Here is a 16,922-nt window from a genome sequence, read left to right as displayed (position 1 = left end):
CGTTCCCATCTCGATGACATCACCATGGAGACCCCAACCACCCTCCAATAGTTGAAGTCTCATCCTTCAGGTGAAAACCTAGATCTAGTTAGCTAGACCAGATGTCAATGGCATCTTTGATGCCCCCTCCTTGTATGCGCTATCTTGGAGGGGTGGCCCAATTGGAGTGCTTGCCTTTGGCGCTACCCAGTAGGATGTTGGAGGATTTTGGTGTAGTCCACATGCGTCACAGGCTAGGTTGGTTCTCACATATAAAGTAAGAGTATCCAAAATTGAAATGCCCAGACCAAGAAGATATGTAATGTGACCGTAGCGAGCTTTATTTAAAAATTGCCCTCTAAGATATATCCAAGGACTCGTAGCACCGAATCCAAGAAGATACGCAACATGATCCCGACGAGCATATACATAAAAATTGCCCTCTAAGATATATCCAAGGGCTCCTTACTATCGAATCCAAGGTAACTCATGATTTTTCTCAAGTAAAACACATCAAATGAAAAGTTTTTGATACAAGCTATTGGATTAGCGTATCTAAAGACACATGTAATGCATATGATACGACTTAAGATGAAATACATCGGACGGCCTTAACCTGCGTTTCCATGAAAGTTGTCTTCCAAGACACAATTATGTGTCAAGGGCTTATACGCATTTTAGTGTGACTGGCACTAAAGGCTTGATTTAACGCTTTGACGCTATCCAGTGGGTTGTTGGCGTGTTTGGGGGTGGCCCACAGGTGGGCGTCACATGCTCAGTGGTATGGTTCTAACAAATAAATTAATAGCATCCAAAATTGCAACACGAAGACCAAGAAGATATGCAGCGTGATCCCGACAAGCGGTTCCGTAAAAGTTACCCTTCAAGATATATCCAAGGCCTCCTAGCACCGAATCCAAGGCAACTCATGATATTTCTCGCGTAAAAAACATTAAATGAGAGATTTTTTGAGATACAAGCCACCGAATAAGCATATATAAATACACATCTAATGCATATGATACGACTCAAGATACAAAATGCATTGAGGAGCCTTAACCTGCGTTTTCATAAAAGTTGCCCTCAAATAGACAGTTGTTTTCCCCTTAAAATGCCCAATAGAGAGTTGGGTGCCGAGGGCATATATGCAATCAAGCATGATTAGCACTCGATTTCTTAAAAAAAAAAGCTTGATCATATTCGGTGGAGATTTAGGAGGTCCCTAAACAAAAAGCTCGTTTCTTTCCCCAGATTCCTCTAGTCCAGTGAAAAGGCGGCGAGGGGTTTTAAAGGGGACGCCGAAATGACGGATGAACACCACCTACATCACCACCCCCTCTGCACGTGAACGCCCCTCTTTCCCTCTCTCGTCGCCGTCACATCCTCCTCACCCCCTCCCTCTCCCCCCAAAACCCCAGCCGAAAATTTCCGTAGAGCGAAGCGCAGCGCAAGAAGGCGACCGGAGAGTGGCAGCCAGCAGCAGCAGCAGCCAGGCGAAACAGCGCCTCTCTTGTCCCTTTCCCCTCCTTTTTAATCCCTCTCTCCTCCGCCCCCTCCCCGCAAGAAAAGCTCGGATTCCTGGGCGTTTCCCCCCATTCCCCTCCTCGATCTGAGACTCTTGTCCTCCCCAAATGGCCGCCTCCCGCTCCCACTGAACCCCCCCGCCGGCACACCCTTCGCTCCCCCGCTCCTTGGCTTCGCGCTGTCGGGGGCTCCTCAGGGACCGTGCGCCGTAGTAGTAGTAGTAGTGGCCGAATGGGTGCTGTAAGGGGTGGCGTCGCGGCGCTGCTCGTGGCCGCGCTCCTGCTCGGCGCCTTCGCCCCTCCGGCCTCCGCGGCGTCGTACCCCGCAAGTGAGCCCGGGTTCTCGCTCTCTCTCTCCCCTTCTGCGTTTCTTGATTTGGTCCGGTCCTGACGAGCTTTCTTGGTTGCCGTCGCAGAGGTGGTCAGCGGCTTCCTCTCCAATGCGGCGTCGGCGGTGCTGAAGCGGCTGTGGTCGCTCAAATCGACGGTCAAGACAGGTGAGTGCTGGAATCCCTCTCTTCGCCTGCTTTCCAGGTTTCTTGAATCCGGGTTTTCCTCAAACAATGTTGGTTTCTCTGTGTGGGAAGCAGCGAGCGGGGCGAAGTCCATGGTCAAGTACGAGGGCGGCTACACCGTGGAGACGGTCTTCGACGGCAGCAAGCTGGGGATCGAGCCGTACTCCGTGGAGGTCACCCAGGGTGGCGAGCTGCTCGTCATGGACTCCATGAACAGCAACATCTACCGGATCGCGCTGCCGCTGTCCCGATGTGAGCCCCCTTCCTTTTCTTTCTAGTGCTCCCTAAATTTGGAGTATCTAGTTAGTGCCTAGTGGGATTCTGCTAATCAGATGTATGCCAAGTGATTGGTCAGGGTTGGTGTTGAACTGCTGATGCTGTGGGTTGGTTGGAGTCATGAATTCTGCTCTGGCCTATCTCTTGATTGCGATGTATTTGTTAGTTAGCCGTGCGAAATTGCGACGTTTTTCATCTGTTCTTATTACCTGGTTTGTTTCATTTGAAGAAGTGATTTGCACATGTAAAAGTGGGCAATTGGGTCTATAATTTGTAAGTTGTTCGATCCACTTGGGGTTATTTTAAAAAGTTTGTGTTAATCTTTTTTTTGTGGGGTTCATGTTCATCTCTTCAAGTTGATGATATAATTTATAGCATTGGCAAGGACAAGTTGGCATGATGATATCTTGACTTCTGTAAGATGATTGTCCTATACACCTTTACCCTGTTTTGTGATCTACTTTTTTTGTTTCTACATTTTCCATAAGGTGATGATGACATGGCTATCCATGTTCAGCGACAGATGATTTTGAGCTATATTGACCCTGGTTTCATCTCGTGGCCCTGATCTGAACAAATGCAGATAGCAGACCAAAGCTTGTTGCTGGTTCACCAGAAGGAATTCCTGGTCATGTTGATGGGAGGCTGCGAGAGGCGAAGATGAACCATCCAAAGGGATTTACGGTGGACGGCAGGGGCAACATATACGTGGCTGATGCTATGAACATGGCTGTTAGAAAGATCAGTGATACAGGTAAGCTAAAATGTCTTGTGGGGTATATGCACATGGTTTTGTCTGTTCCTTGAGCATCCTATGTCTGCCTTTTGGATTTTGTTGGGCTTCTCCAGCATGTATTTAGTAACTGGCACCTACATCCAAAATTGCACTTGGAAGGATGAAAAGTGTAAACTAATATCAAAGCATATATGTACCCAGCTTGAGTAAATCTGCTTAGAGTGATCTCCGAAGTCGTCGTGGTGACCAAAGTACAACATGTTTCTAAAAACTTACTGAAAGCATTCTATGGTCATCACTTGATTTGTAGAAACGGAAGATAATTTTTAGCTTAATTGTTAGCTCAGAAGAGCACAACTGTGAGACAAGAAATGATAGAGAATACTGCTTTTTTGTATGCATACAAAGCTATTCTTGGAACAGTATAATGTTCTAAAGCTGCATATAAGAATCATTAAACGAAACCTCTCTGCTTTTCTAACTTGATTAAGTTGCTATAGCTATTCTATTTCATAACAACAATTGTTCCATGCACAACACTTTTACTTGTCACTGTTAATGCAATAATGCTGTCTTGCAATGTTACTGTGTGCCCCAAATTTACCCATTCATCTAACTTAATGAGAAGTCTGACAGTTGAATTTTCGTAACATGCATAATTATATTATGACCTTCAAATTAACTGAGTTACTTTGCAGTAAAATTGAACCATTCATCTAACTTAATGAGAAGTCTGACAGTTGAATTTTCGTAGCATGCATAATTATATTACGACCTTCAAATTAACTGAGTTACTTTGCAGTAAAATTGAACCAAAATACTGTCCCATCCCTATACACGTTTTTTCTTATCTAATTTATTATAAAAGAAGTGCTTGACATATTGTGTTCTGGCATTTAGGAGTTACAACTATTGCTGGTGGGAAATCAAGCAGAGGAGGGCATGTTGATGGACCAAGTGACGATGCAAAATTTTCTACTGATTTTGAAGTCCGTTACATTGCCAGTAGCTGCTCCCTTTTGGTGATTGACAGAGGAAATCAAGCTATTCGGGAGATTCAGCTCAACTTTGATGACTGTGTGTACCAGTATGAAGCTGGTTTTCCTCTAGGTATATATTCATCATATATTGTGCAATTATTATATGGCCTGAATAACTTGTTGCCAATGCTTACTACCTGAGTTAGCTTTTTAACATTTGTACCGTATAGCTAAACTTCATAAGTTGTATCTTTACAGGAGTAGCACTGCTTCTTGCTGCTGCTTTCTTCGGCTACATGCTTGCATTGCTCCAACGCCGGGTTTTAGGGATGGTATCAACAGAAGATGTAAGTGCTTACTATTTCTTTTCTTTGTTTGTGAGGGAAAAACATCATGTAACTTGACTGCCAGATTGGCAGAGTTAGCAAATAAGGCAAGGGCTACAATGGACCATGGGCCTGCTGTACCCCAGCAGGCCAGCACATGAATATGTTGCCATCAGTCTTTTGTCACTCCTGGTGCTGACGTCCATCATTCATTGGCCCCATCTAACTTCCTTACTATGCCCGCACATAGCCCACAGTTACCAGATTGTTGGATAGCTGTACACCAGTACAGCATTCTAGTTGAAATTGCTGGGTAAAATAACTTATTATCTGGAAGTTGACAGTGCTACCTAGCAGACAAGTTAACGTAATTCGGAATGGAAGCTTGTACATATGTACACTTACACTATTTGAATTGCCCAATCTTAACCAGAAGCTGCTTCTGATTAACTAGGTGGGGCATGTGAAATTTCTGCATAAATGTCCAATTTGTTTATTCTGGAAGGATAATCCAGTATGAAATATTTTCAAAACATAACACTGTAAATATCACACTTGTGTAGGCTCATGCTATCCTTCTCCTAAATTTGAAAATAGGTGTCACGTTATTTGCATTTTCTTTTTGTGCAGTAGTTGGGTTTTGAGTTTTGACAGGGATCTTGTTGCAGTAAATTTGACCACAGCATTGTCTTGAATGTAAATTATCTTGCAGGAACTCCAGACTCCAATGAAAGCCAGCATCGCAAGCATCCCTCCATACCAGATTCAGAAGCCCCTAAAGCCTTCCCTTCGACCCCCGCTAATCCCAAACGAGGACGAATCCGAGAAACAAGAAGTCGAAGAGGGGTTCTTCACCTCACTCGGCAAGCTAATCGGAGGAGCAAAATCATCCGTTGCCGAGATCGTCGGTGCAGCATTTTCCAGGAAGAAGCGCCCAAATGTCCACCATTACCAGCAGGGCAGAGCAAGCCCCTGGCCAGTGCAAGAAAGCTACGCCATCCCGCGCGACGAGACGCCTCCGGTGGTGGACACGAGGACGCCGACCCCTCGCAAGAACTACGCTTTCATGTCCAAGGAGCCGGAGAAGATCCACCACATCCGGCAGGGCCGGGCTCCGTACAACGGCTGGAACAACGGGGAATCGCCCCAGCAGCAACAGCAGCAGCAGCAGGTGCATCACCAGCAGTACCTGCAGCACAACAGGCAGTACTCCCTGGGGCCGCAGACGTTCTACGAGCCGAGCTGCGAGGCGGCGAACGAGATCGTCTTCGGGGCGGTGCAGGAGGTGGACAGCGCGCGCCGCGCCGTGGAGATCAAGCCGGTGAACCACTGCGATGCGGCGGCCTACGAGCAGAGCGGGCTGCGCTACCGCAGCAGCGGCTACATGGGCTGAACAGCTGTTGTTCCTTTCCCAGTTACATGGTTAGATTTCGGTATTTTGCCGCCTCTGTTGTACTACCTGTAAGGCTGTGACAAGGAGAGAAAATGGAGCTGCAGCTCCAGGTTGGATCATGGATGGAAGTCAAGGGAAAGCTGGGTTTTTGCTAGTAGAAGGTGGTGATCTTGGACTAATATATTACCGAGGAATATATGTTATGTGTATGTAGATGAAATGTGTTTTGGTCTGTTGGTCCTGGAATTCATCGTGTGGTGGATGACTTGTCGCACCGGCCGCATGGTCGGGGCACTGTGCTGGAACATGCGTCGTCGCCCATGGGCATGCATGGCAGACAGGCGTGGTGATTTGCTGCTCATGGTCATGGTGGTAGGGCAGGCACGGCTGGCGGTACAAGGATTCAGTGTAAAAATCATTAGAGGTGTGGCGCTCGGACGGATGGCGGCGCTTCTTCTTCGAGTTTGTCTTCCGGATTCCGATCCTTCTCGAGTTTCTCTATCTGGACGTAGTCGACGGAGCTCCGACATAGATTTTCATAGGGTCCGCACGCTTAACGTTACGATGACAGTTTCATTATGAGTTTATATATTTTGATGTACCGAAGTTTGTTCGGAGTCCCGGATGTGATCACGGACATGACGAGGAGTCTCGAAATGGTCGAGACATAAATATTGATATATTAGAAGCCTATGTTTGGAGATCGGAAGTGTTCCGGGTGAAATCGGCATTTTACCGGAGTATCGGGAGGTTACCGGTGTTGGGGAACGTAGTAATTTCAAAAATTTCCTACGCACACGCAAGATCATGGTGATGCATAGCAACGAGAGGGGAGAGTGTTGTCTACATACCCTCGTAGACCGATAGCGGAAGCGTTATGACAACGCGGTTGATGTAGTAGTACGTCTTCGCGACCCGACCGATCAAGCACCGAAACTACGGCACCTCTGAGTTCTAGCACACGTTCAGCTCGATGACGATCCCCGGACTCCGATCCAGCAAAGTGTCGGGAAAGAGTTTCGTCAGCACGACGGCGTGGTGACGATCTTGATGTTCTACCGTCGCAGGGCTTCGCCTAAGCACCGCTATAATATTATCGAGGAGTATGGTGGAGGGGGGCACCGCACACGGCTAAGAGAACGATCACGAAGATCAACTTGTGTGTCTATGGGGTGCACCCTGCCCCCGTATATAAAGGAGTGGAGGAGGGGAGGGCCGGCCCTCTCTATGGGGCGCCCTAGGGGAGTCCTACTCCCACCGGGAGTAGGATTCCCCCTTTCCTAGTCCAACTAGGAGTCCTTCCAAGTAGTAGGAGTAGGAGACAAGGAAGGGGAAGAGGGAAGAGAAGGAAGGAGGGGGCGCCGCCCCTCCCCCTAGTCCAATTCGGACTAGTCAATGGGGGGGGGGGGGCGCGGCCTGCCTCTTCCTCTCCCCTAAAGCCCAATAAGGCCCATATACTTCTTCCCCCGTATTCCCGTAACTCCCCGGTACTCCGAAAAATACCCAAACCACTCGGAACCTTTTCGATGTCCGAATATAGTCGTCCAATATATAGATATTTACGTCTCGACCATTTCGAGACTCCTCGTCATGTCCCCTCCGGGACTCCGAACTCCTTCGGTACATCAAAACTCATAAACTCATAATATAACTGTCATCGAAACCTTAAGCGTGCGGACCCTACGGGTTCGAGAACAATGTAGACATGACCGAGACATGTCTCCGGTCAATAACCAATAGCGGAACCTGGATGCTCATATTGGCTCCTACATATTCTACGAAGATCTTTATCGGTCAGACCGCATAACAACATACGTTGTTCCCTTTGTCATTGGTATGTTACTTGCCCGAGATTCGATCGTCGGTATCTCAATACCTAGTTCAATCTCATTACCGGCAAGTCTCTTTACTCGTTCTGTAATACATCATCTCACAACTAACTCATTAGTTGCAATGCTTGCAAGGCTTATGTGATGTGCATTACCGAGAGGGTCCAGAGAGACCTCTCCGACAATCGGAGTGACAAATCCTGATCTTGAAATACGCCAACCCAACATGTACCTTTGGAGACACCTGTAGAGCTCCTTTATAATCACCCAGTTATGTTGTGACGTTTGGTAGCACACAAAGTGTTCCTCCGGTAAACGGGAGTTGCATAATCTCATAGTCATAGGAACATGTATAAGTCATGAAGAAAGCAATAGCAACATACGAAATGATCGAGTGCTAAGCTAACGGAATGGGTCAAGTCAATCACATCATTCTCCTAATGATGTGATCCCGTTAATCAAATAGCAACTCTTTGTCTATGGTTAGGAAACATAACCATCTTTGATCAACGAGCTAGTCAAGTAGAGGCATACTAGTGACACTCTGTGTGTCTATGTATTCACACATGTATTATGTTTCCGGTTAATACAATTCTAGCATGAATAATAAACATTTATCATGAAATAAGGAAATAAATAATAACTTTATTATTGCCTCTAGGGCATATTTCCTTCAACCGGAACCCCCCGGTAACCTAATGGGCCTTAATGGGCCTAGTGGAGGAAGAGGAGAGGAGGCCTAGGGGCTTCCGCGCGCCCCTTCCCCCCAAGTCCGAATTGGACAAGGAGGGGGGCGGCGCCTCCTCTTTCCTTTCTTCCCTCTCCTCCTTCCCCCCCAAGTCCTAATCCAACTAGGGAAAGGCGATTAAGTTGGGTAACGCCAGGGTTTTCCCAGTCACGACGTTGTAAAACGACGGCCAGTGAATTGTAATACGACTCACTATAGGGCGAATTCGAGCTCGGTACCCGGGGATCTTAAAGATCGTTCTCTTAGCCGTGTGCGGTGCCCCCTCCACCATAGTCCTCGATAATATTATAGTGGTGCTTAGGCGAAGCCCTGCGGCAGTAGAACATCAAGATCGTCACCACGCCGTCGTGCTGACGGAACTCTTCCCCGACACTTTTCTGGATCGGAGTCCGGGGATCGTCATCGAGCTAAACGTGTGCTAGAACTCGGAGGTGCCGTAGTTTCGGTGCTTGATCGGTCGGGCCGTGAAGACGTACGACTACATCAACCGCGTTGTCATAACGCTTCCGCTGTCGGTCTACGAGGGTACATAGACAACACTCTCCCCTCTCGTTGCTATACATCACCATGATCTTGCGTGTGCGTAGGAATTTTTTTGAAATTACTACGTTCCCCAACAGTGGCATCAGAGCCTAGGTTTTATGTGTTGATGTTATATGCACGAGTAGAACACAAGTGAGTTGTGGGTGATATAAGTCATACTGCTTACCAGCATGTCATACTTTGGTTCAGCGGTATTGTTGGATGAAGCGGCCCGGACCGACATTACGCGTGCGCTTACGCGAGACTGGTTCTACCGACGTGCTTTGCACACAGGTGGCTGGCGGGTGTCAGTTTCTCCAACTTTAGTTGAACCAAGTGTGGCTACGCCCGGTCCTTGCGAAGGTTAAAACAACACCAACTTGACAAACTATCGTTGTGGTTTTGATGCGTAGGTAAGATTGGTTCTTGCTTAAGCCCGTAGCAGCCACGTAAAACTTGCAACAACAAAGTAGAGGACGTCTAACTTGTTTTTGCAGGGCATGTTGTGATGTGATATGGTCAAGACATGATGCTAAATTTTATTGTATGAGATGATCATGTTTTGTAACCGAGTTATCGGCAACTGGCAGGAGCCATATGGTTGTCGCTTTATTGTATGCAATGCAATTGCACTGTAATGCTTTACTTTATCACTAAGTGGTAGCGATAGTCGTGGAAGCATAAGATTGGCGAGACGACAACGATGCTACGATGGTGATCAAGGTGTCGCGCCGGTGACGATGGTGATCATGACGGTGCTTCAAAGATGGAGATCACAAGCACAAGATGATGATGGCCATATCATATCACTTATATTGATTGCATGTGATGTTTATCTTTTATGCATCTTATCTTGCTTTGATTGACGGTAGCATTTTAAGATGATCTCTCACTAATTATCAAGAAGTGTTCTCCCTGAGTATGCACTGTTGCGAAAGTTCCTCGTGCTGAGACACCACGTGATGATCGGGTGTGATAGGCTCTACGTTCAAATACAACGGGTGCAAAACAGTTGCACACGCGGAATACTCAGGTTATACTTGACGAGCCAAGCATATACAGATATGGCCTCGGAACACGGAGACGGAAAGGTCGAGCGTGAATCATATAGTAGATATGATCAACATAGTGATGTTCACCAATGAGACTACTCCATCTCACGTGATGATCGGACATGGTTTAGTTGATTTGGATCACGTGATCACTTAGAGGATTAGAGGGATGTCTATCTAAGTGGGAGTTCTTTAGTAATATGATTAACTGAACTTAAATTTATCATGAACTTAGTACCTGATAGTATCTTTCTTGTTTATGTTTGATTGTAGATAGAAGGCCCGTGCTGTTGTTCCGTTGAATTTTAATGCGTTCCTTGAGAAAGCAAAGTTGAAAGATGATGGTAGCAATTACACGGACTGGGTCCGTAACTTGAGGATTATCCTCATTGCTGCACAGAAGAATTATGTCCTGGAAGCACCGCTGGGTGCCAGGCCTGCTACTGGAGCAACACCAGATGTTATGAACGTCTGGCAGAGCAAAGCTGATGACTACTCGATAGTTCAGTGTGCCATGCTTTACGGCTTAGAATCCGGACTTCAACGACGTTTTGAACGTCATGGAGCATATGAGATGTTCCAGGAGTTGAAGTTAATATTTCAAGCAAATGCCCGGATTGAGAGATATGAAGTCTCCAATAAGTTCTATAGCTGCAAGATGCAGGAGAACAGTTTTGTCAGTGAGCATATACTCAAAATGTCTGGGTATAATAATCACTTGATTCAATTGGGAGTTAATCTTCCATATGATTGCGTCATTGACAGAATTCTCCAATCACTTCCACCTAGCTACAAGAGCTTCGTGATGAACTATAATATGCAAGTGATGAATAAGACAATTCCCGAGCTCTTCGCAATGCTGAAAGCTGCGGAGGTAGAAATCAAAAAGGAGCATCAAGTGTTGATGGTCAACAAGACCACTAATTTCAAGAAAAAGGGCAAAGGGAAGAAGAAGGGGAACTTCAAAAAGAACAGCAAGCAAGTTGCTGCTCAGGAGAGGAAACCCAAATATGGACCTAAGCCTGAAACCGAGTGCTTCTACTGCAAGCAGACTGGTCACTGGAAGCGGAACTGCCCCAAGTATTTGGCGGATAAGAAGGATGGCAAGGTGAACAAAGGTATATGTGATATACATGTTATCGATGTGTACCTTACTAATGCTCGCAGTAGCACCTGGGTATTTGATACTGGTTCTGTTGCTAATATTTGCAACTCGAAACAGGGACTACGGATTAAGCGAAGATTGGCTAAGGACGAGGTGACGATGCGCGTGGGAAATGGTTCCAAAGTCGATGTGATCGCGGTCGGCACGCTACCTCTACATCTACCTTCGGGATTAGTATTAGAACTAAATAATTGTTATTTGGTGCCAGCGTTAAGCATGAACAATATATCTGGATCTTGTTTGATGCGAGACGGTTATTCATTTAAATCAGAGAATAATGGTTGTTCTATTTATATGAGTAATATCTTTTATGGTCATGCACCCTTGAAGAGTGGTCTATTCTTATTAAATCTCGATAGTAGTGACACACATATTCATAATGTTGAAGCCAAAAGATGCAGAGTTGATAATGATAGTGCAACTTATTTGTGGCACTGCCGTTTAGGTCATATTGGTGTAAAGCGCATGAAGAAACTCCATACTGATGGACTTTTGGAACCACTTGATTATGAATCACTTGGTACTTGCGAACCGTGCCTTATGGGCAAGATGACCAAAACACCGTTCTCCAGTACTATGGAGAGAGCAACAGATTTGTTGGAAATCATACATACAGATGTATGTGGCCCGATGAATGTTGAGGCTCATGGCGGATATCGTTATTTTCTCACCTTCACATATGACTTAAGCTGATATGGGTATATCTACTTAATGAAACATAAATCTGAAACATTTGAAAAGTTTAAAGAATTTCAGAGTGAAGTTGAAAATCATCGTAACAAGAATATAAAATTCCTACGATCTGATCGTGGAGGAGAATATTTGAGTTACGAGTTTGGTGTACATTTGAAACAATGCGGAATAGTTTCGCAACTCATGCCACCCGGAACACCATAGCGTAATGGTGTGTCCGAACGTCGTAATCGTACTTTACTAGATATGATGCAATCTATGATGTCTCTTACTGATTTACCGCTATCGTTTTGGGGTTATGCTTTAGAGACGGCCGCATTCACGTTAAATAGGGCACCATCAAAATTCGTTGAGACGACGCCTTATGAACTATGGTTTGGCAAGAAACCAAAGTTATCGTTTCTGAAAGTTTGGGGCTGCGATGCTTATGTGAAAAAGCTTCAACCTGATAAGCTCGAACCCAAATCGGAGAAATGTGTCTTCATAGGATATCCAAAGGAAACTATTGGATACACCTTCTATCACAGATCCGAAGGCAAGACTTTTGTTGCTAAATTCGGAAACTTTCTAGAGAAGGAGTTTCTCTCGAAAGAAGTGAGTGGGAGGAAAGTAGAACTTGATGAGGTAACTGTACCTGCTCCCTTATTGGAAAGTAGTACATCACAGAAACCAGTTTCTGTGACACCTACACCAATTAGTGAGGAAGCTAATGATGATGATCATGAAACTTCAGAACAAGATACTACTGAACCTCGTAGATCAACCAGAGTAAGATCCGCACCAAAGTGGTACGGTAATCCTGTTCTGGAAGTCATGCTACTAGATCATGATGAACCTACGAACTATGGAGAAGCGATGGTGAGCCCAGATTCCGCAAAATGGCTTGAAGCCATGAAATCTGAGATGGGATCCATGTATGAGAACAAAGTGTGGACTTTGGTTGACTTGCCCAATGATCGGCAAGCAATTGAGAATAAATGGATCTTCAAGAAAAAGACCGACGCTGACGATAATGTTACTGTCTACAAAGCTCGACTTGTCGCAAAAGGTTTTCGACAAGTTCAAGGGATTGACTACGATGAGACCTTCTCACCCGTAGTGATGCTTAAGTCTGTCCGAATCATGTTAGCAATTGCCGCATTTTATGATTATGAAATTTGGCAAATGGATGTCAAAACTGCATTCCTGAATGGATTTCTGGAAGAAGAGTTGTATATGATGCAACCAGAAGGTTTTGTCGATCCAAAGGGAGCTAACAAAGTGTGCAAGCTCCAGCGATCCATTTATGAACTGGTGCAAGCCTCTCAGAGTTGGAATAAACACTTTGATAATGTGATCAAAGCATTTGGTTTTGTACAGACTTTTGGAGAAGCCTGTATTTACAAGAAAGTGAGTGGGAGCTCTGTAGCATTTCTGATATTATATGTAGATGACATATTCCTAATCGAAAATGATATAGAATTTCTGGATAGCATAAAGGGATACTTGAATAAGAGTTTTTTAATGAAAGACCTCGGTGAAGCTGCTTACATATTGGGCATTAAGATCTATAGAGATAGATCAAGACGCTTAATTGGACTTTCACAAAGCACATACCTTGACAAAGTTTTGAAGAAGTTCAAAATGGATCAAGCAAAGAAAGGATTCTTGCCTGTGTTACAAGGTGTGAAATTGAGTAAGACTCAATGCCCGACCACTGCAGAAGATAGAGAGAAAATGAAAGATGTTCCCTATGCTTCAGCCATAGGCTCTTCATGTATGCAATGCTGTGTACCAGACCTGATGTATGTCTTGCTATAAGTCTAGCAGGGAGGTACCAAAGTAATCCAGGAGTGGATCACTGGACAGCGGTCAAGAACATCCTGAAATACCTGAAAAGGACTAAGGATATATTTCTCGTATATGGAGGTGACAAAGAGCTCATCGTAAATGGTTACGTTGATGCAAGCTTTGACACTGATTCAGACGATTCTAAATCGCAAACCGGATACGTGTTTACATTAAACGGTGGAGCTGTCAGTTGGTGCAGTTCTAAACAAAGCGTTGTGGCGGGATCTACATGTGAAGCAGAGTACATAGCTGCTTCGGAAGCAGCAAACGAAGGAGTCTGGATGAAGGAGTTCATATCCGATCTAGGTGTCATACCTAGTGCATCGGGTCCAATGAAAATCTTTTGTGATAATACTGGTGCAATTGCCTTGGCAAAGGAATCCAGATTTCACAAGAGAACCAAGCACATCAAGAGACGCTTCAATTCCATCCGGGATCTAGTCCAGGTGGGTGACATAGAGATTTGCAAGATACATACGGATCTGAATGTAGCAGACCCGTTGACTAAGCCTCTTCCACGAGCAAAACATGATCAACACCAAAGCTCCATGGCTGTTAGAATCATTACTGTGTAATCTAGATTATTGACTCTAGTGCAAGTGGGAGACTGAAGGAAATGTGCCCTAGAGGCAATAATAAAGTTATTATTTATTTCCTTATATCATGATAAATGTTTATTATTCATGCTAGAATTGTATTATCCGGAAACATAATACTTGTGTGAATACATAGACAAACTAAACGTCACTAGTGTGCCTCTACTTGACTAGCTCGTTAATCAAAGATGGTTATGTTTCCTAACCATAGACATGTGTTGTCATTTCATTAACGGGATCACATCATTAGGAGAATGATGTGATTGACATGACCCATTCCATTAGCTTAGCACCCGATCGTTTAGTATGTTGATATTGCTTTCTTCATGACTTATACATGTTCCTATGACTATGAGATTATGCAACTCCCATTTGCCGGAGGAACACTTTGTGTGCTACCAAACGTCACAACGTAACTGGGTGATTATAAAGGAGCTCTACAGGTGTCTCCAAAGGTACATGTTGGGTTGGCGTATTTCGAGATTAGGATTTGTCACTCCGATTGTCGGAGAGGTATCTCTGGGCCCTCTCGGTAATGCACATCACATAAGCCTTGCAAGCATTGCAACTAATGAGTTAGTTGCAAGATGATGTATTACGAAACAAGTAAAGAGACTTGCCGGTAACAAGATTGAACTAGGTATTGAGATACCGACGATCGAATCTCGGGCAAGTAACATACCGATGACAAAGGGAACAACGTATGTTGTTATGCGGTCTGACCAATAAAGATCTTCGTAGAATATGTAGGAGCCAATATGAGCATCCATGTTCCGCTATTGGTTATTGACCGGAGACGTGTCTCGGTCATGTCTACATTGTTCTCGAACCCGTAGGGTCCGCACGCTTAAGGTTTCGATGACAGTTATATTATGAGTTTATGAGTTTTGATGTACCGAAGTTTGTTCGGAGTCCCGGATGTGATCACGGACATGACTAGGAGTCTCGAAATGGTCGAGACGTAAATATTGATATATTGGAAGCCTATGTTTGGACATCGGAAGTGTTCTGGGTGAAATCGGCATTTTACCGGAGTACCGGGAGGTTACCGGAACCCCCCCGGTAACCTAATGGGCCTTAATGAGCCTAGTGGAGGAAGAGGAGAGGAGGCCTAGGGGCTGCCGCGCGCCCCTTCCCCCCCAAGTCCGAATTGGACGAGGAGGGGGGGCGGCGCCCCCCCTTTCCTTTCTTCCCTCTCCTCCTTCCCCCCAAGTCCTAATCCAACTAGGGAAAGGGGGGAGTCCTACTCCCGGTAGGAGTAGGACTCCTCCTGCGCGCCTCCTCCTAGGGCCGGCCGCACCCCCCTTGCTCCTTTATATACGGGGGCAGGGGGCACCTCTAGACACACAAGTTGATCTTCAAGATCGTTCTTTTAGCCGTGTGCGGTGCCCCCCTCCACCATAGTCATCGATAATATTGTAGTGGTTCTTAGGCGAAGCCCTGCGACAGTAGAACATCAACATCGTCACCACGCCGTCGTGCTGACGAAACTCTTCCCCGACACTTTGCTGGATCGGAGTCCGGGGATCGTCATCGAGCTGAACGTGTGCTAGAACTCGGAGGTGCCGTAGTTTCGGTGCTTGATCGGTCGGGCCGTGAAGACGTACGCCTACATCAACCGCGTTGTCATAACGCTTCCGCTGTCGGTCTACGAGGGTACGTAGACAACACTCTCCCCTCTCGTTGCTATACATCACCATGATCTTGCGTGTGCGTAGGATTTTTTTTGAAATTACTACGTTCCCCAACAACCTTGGCGGTAGGAAACATCCCTACCGCCAAACATACTGGCGGTAGCCTGTACAACCCTACCGCCAACGTGCTTGGCGGTAGGCACGAGCATGCACTATTTTCAACACTTAGGAGAATTTCGCGGTAGGGCATGCAACCCTACCGCCAGAGACCTTGGCGGTAGGCTGTTAGACCCTACCGCCATGGACCTTGGCGGTAGCAAAAGGGTCAGATCTCGAAATTTTATCAGACTAGGGTCAGATCTCGAATAGATATCATAAAAGGGTCAAAACATGAAATTTAGCCCCCAACGGCTATCTCTAGGAAAAAGAGTGAGACTGCCATGCACTATGTTTGGCGATTACCGCCCAAACCCCGTTCACACCTCACTCTCTCACTGCCGCTTCGGTTTCACTGTTAGCCGCTCCACCACCTTGTCGCCCCAATCCTCGGGGTAGGCATGGACTCCGTTCAGTTGGGGCGCCTTTGGCTGACTGCATTGATTTTGACATGTTTGCATAGACTTCTCAGTTGGGCCTGTCTGAAGAAAAAAACAGCCTATAGACCACCAATTGCACATTGTTTGGTTGATCGTATATAGGTTAGATGCATGAGGAAATTAATTTTGACCCGATGTTTGGTTGGCCGCATAGCATTAGGCGCACACAGGACACGTTGTTTGGTTGCAACCTGAATTAGGTGTTGTCACCACTTCTCACTAGTGGTGACCTTATCACACACGATCTTAACAGCTTCACTTCTAGCTACGAAACAAATTACGGTTCATCCGCTGCTATCAAATGACAGTACACATTATTAAGAGCCAAATGGCTGAATGGGGAAAGTTCATCATCCCTCCTCTTCTTCTTCTTGAAGGGTGGAAGAACACCTGACCGACATGCATAGCCAACATCTCCTAGGTAGAACTTGCCATCAGGGATGTTGATGCCATCAGGGCGACTCATGCTATCACTGAGTATGTTAGCATCATGTGCTGACCCTTCCCAGCCAGCCATCACATAAGTGAA

At 45.7% G+C, this 16,922-nt stretch overlaps 1 protein-coding gene across 1 annotated transcript; it reads left to right on the top strand.

Annotated features, from left to right (window-relative positions):
* The first annotated feature begins 1,333 nt into the window (after positions 1–1,333).
* On the top strand, positions 1,334–5,948 carry LOC125514496. Its single transcript, XM_048679838.1, has 7 exons — positions 1,334–1,831; positions 1,919–1,999; positions 2,093–2,269; positions 2,877–3,047; positions 3,930–4,139; positions 4,268–4,356; positions 5,048–5,948. The coding sequence occupies exons 1-7, from the start codon at positions 1,735–1,737 to the stop codon at positions 5,726–5,728; spliced, it is 1,506 nt and encodes a 501-aa protein (XP_048535795.1). The 5' UTR covers positions 1,334–1,734; the 3' UTR covers positions 5,729–5,948.
* Positions 5,949–16,922: the final 10,974 nt, after the last annotated feature.

Source organism: Triticum urartu, chromosome 6, assembly GCF_003073215.2.
Source record: "Triticum urartu cultivar G1812 chromosome 6, Tu2.1, whole genome shotgun sequence".
In the NCBI taxonomy this organism is placed as follows: domain Eukaryota; kingdom Viridiplantae; phylum Streptophyta; class Magnoliopsida; order Poales; family Poaceae; genus Triticum; species Triticum urartu.
This window is presented reverse-complemented; position numbering and strand designations above follow the sequence as displayed.